The sequence below is a fragment of the Phoxinus phoxinus genome, assembly GCF_949152265.1.
Source record: "Phoxinus phoxinus genome assembly, chromosome: 7".
Lineage (NCBI taxonomy): Eukaryota > Metazoa > Chordata > Actinopteri > Cypriniformes > Leuciscidae > Phoxinus > Phoxinus phoxinus.
In genome coordinates this window covers 29,036,380-29,046,818 of record NC_136882.1, presented here as the reverse complement: position 1 = coordinate 29,046,818, position 10,439 = coordinate 29,036,380, and the positions used below count along the sequence as shown (strand labels likewise).

Here is a 10,439-nt window from a genome sequence, read left to right as displayed (position 1 = left end):
TTTGTACTCCCCCAGTGTCTGTGATATTCACGAACACATTTTGGGACAGAAACACTTCACCTCCCCTCTTTTGTTTCACTCAAGTATGGCATAGCACCTTATAGGTCAGAGCAGGAAGGAAGGGACGGGTAGATAATGAAATATTAATGTAATGAGTTCATGCCATATGGTCTTTTGAAATGACCTATGAAGTTATTTTGAAAGTGCCACGATGTTGAAGGAAATTGTGAACTGTTGTATAATGCATTGTATGAGACAGCCATTAAAAGATTCAAACATTGTGCAGTAATGTCGCAGTGCACTGCTCATGTTCCTGTATAGAAGTACCTTAGCTCTAAAAATCTGGTGTTGTGCTGATTTGTGGATACTCTGAGGTGAGTGTCTGTGGTCAGTAGGGAGCCGAGAAATCTCTTTCTGTGACATTTTCCTTCAGTATCTATTCAAATCATTGGCTTAGAAGGGGAAAAGCTTTCTACAACACTGTAACCCATGAATAAAGTTTTGAATGTACATACAAACTCCTTGTGATGTGGTGTTTGGTGCAAAATACCAAAAAAAAAAAGTGGGGGGTGTTTAATTTTCTGCTGCATTATGCAAGACGATCAATTCAAAAACCCACTGTCTTTTTATTGCCCTCTGGTGGACAGTAAAAAGTACCTCACCTTGAGGGAATTGGACGCTCAAAAATAAAAAAGAAAAGATCCTTTACAAATGGAAAATATCAAAATACACTGCCCACATGGCTATCAAAAACATAGAGTATATACAATGGAAATATAGCCGATGCAACCCTGCAGTCAGAGAACAAGCATACAAAAAACTGAAAGCTCATACATGATCATCTATTCTTATACCTCACACAAACGCACACATTCACTCTCTTAAGCATAGGACACGCAAACACACATACACACTCATAACAAAGCGCACATCTGCTTACAAACCCGCTGTCTCCCTCCCTGCCCAAAGTCAAATGTTTAACCCGGTTTCCTCCCATCTTAAACTTGTCTCCTGATTGGCTGGGCCACTCCCTCCTCAACTGTCTTTCTCTAAAGTTGCTGCAGCCAGAGTGACTGTGGTGACGGGCTGCCCTGTGGCGGTGGCCAGCGTGACTGTGTTGACGGACTGGCCAAGGCCGTGCAGCTGAACTCGGGCGAGTTTCTTCTGTTCGCACTCCGTCACCAGGTTGTTGAGCTCTGCAGCGCTGTATCCAATCAGAGTCCTCAGGTCGCACACAAACTTGTAGACGAAGCGCTTCCCCTGCACTTTGCTGATCATGTCTCCGTCATAGTAGTACCTGTAGAGAGGACACAAGATAGTGTTTTTGTTTAAGTTTTATATGATCTAAAACAATTTAAAAAAAAATATATATATATATATATATTGCTGATTACTAGTTGCATTTCTCCAAAAGTACCTAAACTAGAGAAAGGAAATGAAATGCACCTGAGAGCTCTGCTTAGTTTCTCGTAGTTCATGGTGGGCTTGTTCTTGCGTTGACCCCATTTCTGAGCTACCAGCTCAGGCTGATTGAGTTTGAACTCGCCTTCCTCTCCCACCCAGGAAATGCAGTCCCGAGAGTCCTTATCCGTCAGCAGCTCCAGGAGAAACTGCCACAGCTGAATCTGACCATTATTACCTGAGAGGTCACACAACACAATAATAATCAACTCAAAAATCATTTATTAAGAGTTGTGCATGGTATTTTTCTTAGTATGAGGGTTGGGCAAATTTAGAATTTAAGTAATGGCTTCAATTAAATTGTTGATTTGCGATTTGAATTGAACACACTACAGGATGTTGAATTTGGAATGACAGGAAGAGGAAAATGCTTATAAAATGGATAGTTTCAGTCCTTCATTCTGATTGGTTGAGCCATGTTGCAAGCTGTTGTAAATCACTCTACAAACATACACATGTGATAAATATTAAAATAACTTTTTTTAACTAATTACTGTTTTATAAAAGCAATAAGCCCAGTTAAGCAGAGTTTTAGATTGAATTTAGAAGCTGGGCACTACTCTCCACAGTGGCTTATTGCTTTATTCTCCACCATGGTCCATAAAATGAAAGTCAATTTATTCAATAAAATGAAGACATTAGATTAATATTTCTGACATTTCATCAATATGTAAACTACCGGTCTCTTACGCTGACAAAATGCAATAAAAACTGAAATATTATGAAATATCATTATAATTTACATTAAAATAACTGTTTTTACTCCAGTCTTCAGTGTCACATGATCCTTCTGAAATCGTTCTATGATGATTCGGTGCGCAAAAAAAAAAAAAAAAAAAAAAAAACTATCAGTTGAAAACTTACTATATTTGTGGAGACTATGATAACATTTTTTCATGATTATTTTGATGAATCAAAAGTTTAAAAGAACAACGTTTATTTGAAATAGAATTTGTCCTTCCTGAATGAAAGTATTATTATAATTTTTTTATACTGACCTCAAACTATACATTATATAGGTGGCATTTCAAAGATTACTTACTAATTTCATCATCATCAACATATTAGATGCTATTGTATAATATTTAATATATCAACAATTTATACTGAAAAATTACATGCATTTACACCACTTAGATGAATTTAATTCAAATAAGCATGATATTGATAAACCTGCACTTTTACAGTGTTTGTACGTACCTGTGCGGTTGCCAGGGGAGCTGCGCTCCTCTCCTGAGATCCGTGGGGCTCGGGGTGTTTTGTTGTGCTTCATCACCTTAATGGCTGTGGGTGTGGCCTGCTGCACGGGGGCAGGGATGATCTGCACAGCTGGAGAATATCAACAAACTGTGTTACCCAGAAGACCAACACATGCTCCTTTCATCGAAAAGCTTAAGTGTTGCCTGGAGACACAAAACTGCCCTTTAAGCAACAGTCATGTGCAGGTTATATAAAGCGTTACTCAAGAAGGTACTCAAAAGTGCTTTTGTTGAAGATTCAGTATCTATAGATACTCACGTTGATCAATGGTGACTGTTGCTTCCTGACCCTGATCCTGACTTGCAAGTACATCTGCACAGAGCATTACAAAGATTGAAAATTGGCTAAAAATATTGTGATTGCATCTGGGAGGGTTGCATTTGAGAATACACACCACACACACTCTTTCTTTTGTGAAACTTACACTTGCGTAGAAGCTCCAGGTGGCTCCACAGGATCTCTCCGCTAGGTACTCTCTGGAGGAACTCATCTTGGCTAAAAGCACAGAGCTGGCGGCCGGGGATGTGAATGCCACCTACCTCCATTTCCTCAATCCCAAACTCCTTCATAACCCAAACTGCCCAGTGGATCACCTGATCTGCTGTCCACTGCACCGGGTCTGACATAAAGACACACAAACCTCATCAGATGGCTTTACTCTGTTGCTGACTAAAGGTATAAAAATGCAATGATCCAACAATGACAATACAATGCAGCATTTACGAATTACATTTTATTATAGTAAATGTATAATTTGTAGTAAGTGTATTACATATTCATTTCTTATATTTTTCAGGAAATACAATTCCTGACATATTTTCAGATGTAAACTTGCTATTACCGGTAATAGCACCAATTGATCGTATCATGATTCCTTTCACAATTTCATTTCAGATTTCATGAAGCCTCTCATTATTTATAATAAACACATACACAAATTAGTGTTAAAAAGTTTTGGGTCCGTAAGATTTTTTTGTTTTTTAAAGAAAATAATTTGTACTTTTATATTCAGCAAGGACACTTTAAATTGATCAAAAGTGACAGCAAATACATTTATGTTACAAAATATTTCAAATAAATATTCAAATAAAATAGTTATTTTAAACTTTCTATTCATAAAAAAAGTCCTGATAAAAATGTATCATGGTTTTCACAAAAATATTAAGCAGAACAACTGTTTTCCACATTCAGAAAGAAAAGTTTCTTGAGCACCAAATCAGCCTATTACAATGATTTTCGAAGGATCATGTGACACTGAAGACAGATGTAATGGCTGCTAAAAATTCAGGAATTAATTACATTTATAAAGGGGTCATGAACTGAGAAACTTTTGATAAATAAGAGGTCATCATACTATAAAAGAATATCCTGTAAGTTTCAGAACTGAAAACTTCCTTGTTAGTCCAAAAACAGCTACAGTGATACAGGATCATTTCACTGTGGATAATTTGGTAAATCAGTTGCAATTTCAGCGCAGGCTTTGCAAATAGACTTTTATGATATGGACTCGACAGTAATGCGATAACATGTAAAGTAACGGTGTTAATTCCACAGCCTGATCTGTAACCAGTGATTTCTGATCGGTAATGTTTCAAGTAGCTACAGTCAGATGTTCTTTGTCTGTAAATCAAAACAGTGACTAAACGGTCAGCTTCACGTTGTTTTTCTTAGTAGGATGAATATATTCTGTTATTTCAACTGTGATGAAATAATACATAGAAAAGGATCAAAGAACACTCCCTTTACGATCGCTGGAGCTGTCAATCAAACAGCACGAATTTATTCTGGACTCTCGTCAAAACTCCTGTTATAATCAATTAATCTCTTATTTACATTGTGTTTGCACTGTTAGTTATGATGAAAGCAATCGTTAGTGTAGGGCTGGACGATATGGCCAAAATTTATATCACAATATATTTCTTAATTTCGGTCAATACGACATAATTCCGATATCGATATGAACAATATAAAAGCCTCAGGAAAAACTGCCAACTACCACAATTAATGTCTGTACCTATAAACTTCTGAAAAATGTATTTGCCAAGTCTCTGAAACCTCCTCCTATAAAACTATAGTTATAAACCTATAAATTATTGTTAATATTTTATTTGTATTTAGCCTTCATACAAGAAATGTGAAATCACTGTCAAATAAACATAAGTTAATAACTCAACTTATTAATATCGTTAACTTTAAGCTATAGGCTAGCATAGGTTGATTATATTATTCTTATAGATTGAAAAAAGTGCTTCAGCCAGGATAAAGAATATGAGTTGCTGCAGAAAACAAACCAAAAAAAAGTGAGCAACAACAAAAACAAATGTTGCTGAGGGACAATTTGAGTGTTGATGACACCCTGAATTCATTTTGATTGATGAATCTGAATGTAGTGTTTACATGAACGCTAAACAAGTGATCGGGTTGTTGTGCGCGTTTATGTCACAAGCTTCAAATCAGAATAGATTTTTTGACATGCGCACACAGGACAAATATAGTTTCCAGCTGTTTGCACATAATAACATAATAAGCCATTTTTGTTCGACAAAGCAGTCAGGAGAGTTAACTTAGTAGATTAACGTTGGAGGATTTGAACTTGAAAAACGGAGTGTACTGATGTCTTTCCGCGGTTAAAAAAACATCCCTTATGTTCATTCATGTTTATTTGATGCTATAAATTAACTAGGAAGAGATGATCAGTTCATGAGCAGCTTTAACTGGGGCTCTACAGCGATCTGTCAGACACATTAAAGAGCCACAAAACGGTATTTATTGTTTAAATTTCTTGACAAAATTGACAAATTTGAAAGTTGAGACTTTGTTTCATATCAAAAGTAACCTGTTCTGTCCTGTCTGTCGGCGCGTTGTCAGTGTCCTCTCTGCTCCGCAATGTATTTTTCACTGCGTGAGAACATGGTGTGGCGTGAGAGCGGCGTAGCTTGTTGGCAGTAACTAAAGGGGGCGGGTCTTTGCGAACGGTCAATTTGGAGACATGAACATATGAACTGTTGTGCCGTGCTATTATCACGCAGTAAAAATGAAAACGTAGCCGTAAACGTAGAATGAATTCAGTCCGATTGAAACAAAAGGTGTGCATGTAAACATAATGAATAGCGACCGCAGAAACCAAAAGCCGAATCCCGGGCGATCCCGAAATCCACGCTCCTGGCCACCAGCACGAGCCGCAACACAGCGAGGAACAGCCACAGACAATGGAGGAACAAGAGGCGGCCGGAGCAGCCGCTGCAGCAGAGGAGCGAGACCCGCCCGGCGGTCAGGAGGCAGACTCAAGCTGGGGAGGACTAAAGAAGGCCATTGCACGAAATTGTAAATACGAAAAATAAATACGACCTCACGTTATGTCAATCACGCTTGCACACTGCCTCCAAAACTTTCGTCCGTCATAAAAAAAATCAAAACGGGTTTGATTTTCTGCGTTTTTCGCATCCGTAACAAGCAGTTTGAATGGTGCTTTGACAATTCAGAGCCACCGAATCACAAATACGAAAAAACGCATACGAAAATTTCGGACTCAGTGTGCAATGGCCTTAACTAATCACAGAGCTTTACGATCAAACGAGTCAACTAGTAGCAGTTGTATAATTTCTTCCGATACTGCCCTCTGTAACCGGTAGAGCCAAATGTAACCCACATGAGCCAAAAATACATTTTCTGGATTTTATCAGTCTAGAAGGCACCAACTTCTAAAATTATTTCACATTTCTACTACATACATGGCCCAATTCAAATACACATTCATATACCACATAACAACCCTAAATCTTTTTTTTAAAGGGGTCATGACATGAGAAACCAAATTTGCCTTGATCTTTTGGTATATAAGAGGTCTTTGTACCATTAAAACATCCTGCAAGTTTCATAGCTTAAGACGTCCTCCCCATTATAAACGAATCATTTATTTAATCAAGCTCTAAATACAGCTCGTTCTGGATCCATGGTAAGAAGTGACGTCACGTCACGGTACGAAGTGACGTACCAGCGTTTGCATACGACCGCATCCGGCACAAGACAACTACGCTTAAAGTGCAAGACAACTGCGCTCATTTCGTATCATTGTCACGACCGCGCGCCTCACAAGTGTTCAGTCGACGGACAGCGAGTGGGTCTGTGTACAGGGCAATGACGATGCCACGCAGATGTGCTGTTCCTGGCTGTGGACAAACAACATCTTTGAATATGCTGCGAAAGATCCAGTCGTCAGGGAAAAATGGATGCACTTTATTTGTTTGCTGACGTCCCAGTCCATTTGAAGGATGACTGTATTGAGAACAAATCCCAAAATGATGCTGGCTTTGCCAGAAAACTGTTGCTCAAAGATAAGTCCGTGCCGACTATTCTGGGCTCAACAACGACGACGCAAACTGTAAGTAATGTATTTAAAACTTTAAACTACTTTTTAAATACGTTGATCCGCAAATGTTCTGGCTGGGGGCGTTAATAATTGATGCATAGGCACTGACGTTAGCCAATCATAACAGTGGCCGTTAACACTGAACTCTTAAAGGGGAAACACCCCCAAAACAGACTGTTTGAATCAGAGGATGAGAATCAGGGTGGGAAAAGGTCATAAATCACTACATTTTAAAAGTTTTTTGTAAAAAAAACTATAGTAATACTATAATTGCACCTAAGGGAACATAATAATAAAATAAAAATAACCATGTCATGACCCCTTTAAAAAAAAATACATTTAACTCTGAAACACGTTAATATCAACGGCTTACTCACCATAGGGAATGTTCAGTCGAACCTGCTCCTTGCGGTAGCCTTCCAATGCGGCCGCCCAGCGGGTCACCTGCTCTGAAGTCTCATCAGGAATGGAGGCTCGCTCCACTGCAATCACATGCCCGTCCTCCACCAGATGGGCTTCCTCGCCAGCAGACGCGTCTGGATCGATCACCACCTCCACAGTCTCCACTGGTTTCACAATCTCCAGAATATTCAATTTCTCTTCACCTAAAACAGACCACACACACACAAGCAGGTCAAGTATTATTATTTTTTTATTGCTGTAAATGGGTAGTTGTCTTTTTGCCTTTACTAGTTCAATGTAAATGGTCCTATAGAATTTTTGAAAGTACAAATATTAATGTAGCCTCTCAATCAAAATGGGCTCATAAAAGCTGCATGCATAATTATAAAAGAATTAGCAAAGTGCTCACACCGCAGGACACGTCAACTAACCAAATATTTTCAGTTGTATGAAGGGCATGTTGACAAGTTCAGATTTGTCCAACAGCAATACAAGATCATTGTAAACTGTTACCCTGTTTCATGACAATCTGCACGCTGAGCTGTACTGTGCCATCTGTCTTCACTCCTTGATCGAACAGACTGTGATCAGGATGCAGCTACATGAGAAAAAGAGCGCAGACAGGGAGTGAAGAGTTCAGCCAATAAATACAATGAGTGCGCTCAAATAAGTTTACATTAATACAGAAGCACATACTAGGATGTCCTGCAAACAAATGTCATATCCATCCAGCGGGACCTGGAGACGAGGCTCCAGTAACTTCTTTAGGTTACCGATCGGCTCATTGATGTCAATGTCTTGAGTAATCAGTTCAGCTGCTGTGATGGTTTGCTCCTCAATCCTGACATTTGGTCACAAAAAAACAGATCATTTCACAGGCACAAGATACACATTGCTCAATGAGATGATTCCTCAAAATATATCACATAAAGAGGAAAAAGGGATGAGAAAGAGAGAGAAATCACTTACCCTTCCTCTAAACACTCCTGTTTCTCCCGTCCATCAATCTCAATTTCAATCATCTCCTCTGTCTCACTTTTTGACATCCCTACAACTCCTTGTCCAACTACTATGCCTGTTAAAAATGCATTAGCAAAAAAAAGACAAAATATTTTTTGCAATTAATTTTTATCACAAGAAAGTGTACAATTAACCATAACACTTTACAATAAGGCCTCCTTTGATTATAATACTTAATGAATTGGCAAACATGACCTAACAACACACATTTTATATTTTTTTAGTGTTTATTAGTCTTTGTTAAAGTTATAGTAGTTAATAAAAATACAATGGTTTATTTGTTTCATGTTAGTCACGTCAATATGTATTAAACATTGACTAAGATTTTAAAAATACAGCAGTCTAGAAGTTTTATCGTTGTTAATGGTAACTAACGGTAACAAACACAACTTTATTGTAAAGTGTAACCAAATTATCTCATACTTATAATCTTGTAAATAAACGTTCATTTAAAATAATTTCTAGCATTTTAATGAACAGTTAGGTTATATAAAACATCTAAATATGCAAGCCAAAAGGCACTAAATTGTCAGCTTAACGCACTCAGGCTGTCAAAGAAGTCTCTGAAGTCTCATAAACTCTCACGCAACACCGAGGCTTTGCTAGAGTAGAGGCCCACCATGACATTTTCCCTGCATTAGCACTCTTATTAAACACAAGAGACGCACTAATTATTAAATATGCCATTCATTTGGTCAATCCAATTTTTATTTTAGTGTGCAGATTTAAACGCAATATTTTATTAATATAATTTCCACCAGCGACTGGGTGGGAAGACGACGCGCGAATCCACACAAACGCAGTTGCCATGTTGGAATGCTTTTGGGTTTCGTAATATAACCGCAGAATTGGGCGTAAAAGACGACTTTTTAAAACTTCTGAAACTTTCAGGGGTAGCTACACATCAAGACTTTTGATTCTGGAAAGTTAAAACGGAAATGGAAGAAACGGAAACAAAACAAGAGAAGGGCAGATGTAAAAGCAGCCGGAAATCCTGGCCGAAGTCACGGCGGCTGACAAGACTTCCGAAAACAGCCGTGCGACTGAAGAAATGAACGGAAACATCACGGTGTTTAATTATGCGGAATATAATATCTACGGAAGGTACAATCATGAATGGAATATGTATGTATACCTGGCCTCTTTGTTAGCTGCTTAGCGTATGCTGACGAAAGACAGAGAGACACGCCTGGTTGAACTGAATATATGCTCACGCGAACAGCTCGCGCTAACTTTTACCAAAACTCGCGCATCTGTTTTTTGCGACCGAGTTATACACATAAACAACAACATCTCTCGATAACATAGTTATATTTTAAAAGATCCATAACAAAATATACTGATATCTTTACCTACTGTTTGTCGGGTGTGAGAGGGCTGGCTTATTGTCAGTTCTGTTAGCACTCCAGCTAGCTCTGTTTCCCCTCAGGATGCTAACAGTTAGCTCACGCAGAAAGCGGGAAAACTGGCACGCTTTTAACCTCACACACTTGTAACATTCTTATTTCTGTCCGCGTGTATCTCAGATAAATTAGTATCGCGGCCCAACGTACCTCTTTATCCCGTTCAGTAAGTGCTGTGTTGGAGTTTTTCGGACTAAAGCTGTGTGTCAAGGGCTATAGTTTAGTGTGTGTGCTAATAAGTTGAGCGAATGTTCATGCTGGTTTTTGGTCAACATTGCATTGGGGGCGGGGATGAGCTGGAGGCCTCGCTGCCCACTGACAGCAACATGTACACCCCACTCTGTGCAGTTTTTCCACAATAGCCTATATCATAATACATATGGGGATTTATTTGATTAGTTGTACTAAATAACAGCCAGCAGCAGATTCAGAAGTTGTTGACTTTCTCAGTGTCCGAAGTGTGAAAATCGACGCAGTTATTATTGGATACTTGTAATTTTTATATTTACAGTATACAGTTGCAT

At 38.6% G+C, this 10,439-nt stretch overlaps 1 protein-coding gene across 5 annotated transcripts; it reads right to left on the bottom strand.

Annotated features, from left to right (window-relative positions):
- Positions 1-508: 508 nt before the first annotated feature.
- On the bottom strand, positions 509-10,257 carry gabpa (GA binding protein transcription factor subunit alpha). Of its 5 annotated transcripts, none has more exons than XM_079618099.1 (10): positions 9,865-10,257; positions 8,462-8,567; positions 8,189-8,333; positions 8,006-8,090; positions 7,468-7,695; positions 3,146-3,340; positions 2,980-3,033; positions 2,662-2,790; positions 1,447-1,639; positions 509-1,297 (listed from the first exon to the last, which is right to left on the bottom strand). In XM_079618099.1, the coding sequence occupies exons 2-10, from the start codon at positions 8,536-8,538 to the stop codon at positions 1,036-1,038; spliced, it is 1,368 nt and encodes a 455-aa protein (XP_079474225.1). In that variant the 5' UTR covers positions 8,539-8,567; positions 9,865-10,257; the 3' UTR covers positions 509-1,035. The 5 variants fall into 5 exon arrangements, with proteins under 5 accessions (XP_079474225.1, XP_079474226.1, XP_079474227.1 ...); XM_079618100.1 differs by having other exon boundaries at positions 10,066-10,254; XM_079618101.1 differs by having other exon boundaries at positions 9,869-10,152.
- Positions 10,258-10,439: the final 182 nt, after the last annotated feature.

Bases quoted from the DNA above. Each gene is read 5' to 3' on its own strand.
- gabpa (XM_079618099.1), bottom strand. From the start codon at position 8,538: ATGTCAAAAAGTGAGACAGAGGAGATGATTGAAATTGAGATTGATGGA. The intron at 8,334-8,461 runs GTAAGTGATTTC...ACCAAATGTCAG, and splicing joins CAGGAGTGTTTAGAGGAAGG to GATTGAGGAGCAAACCATCA. The intron at 1,640-2,661 runs GTACGTACAAAC...GTGACCTCTCAG, and splicing joins CTCCCCTGGCAACCGCACAG to GTAATAATGGTCAGATTCAG.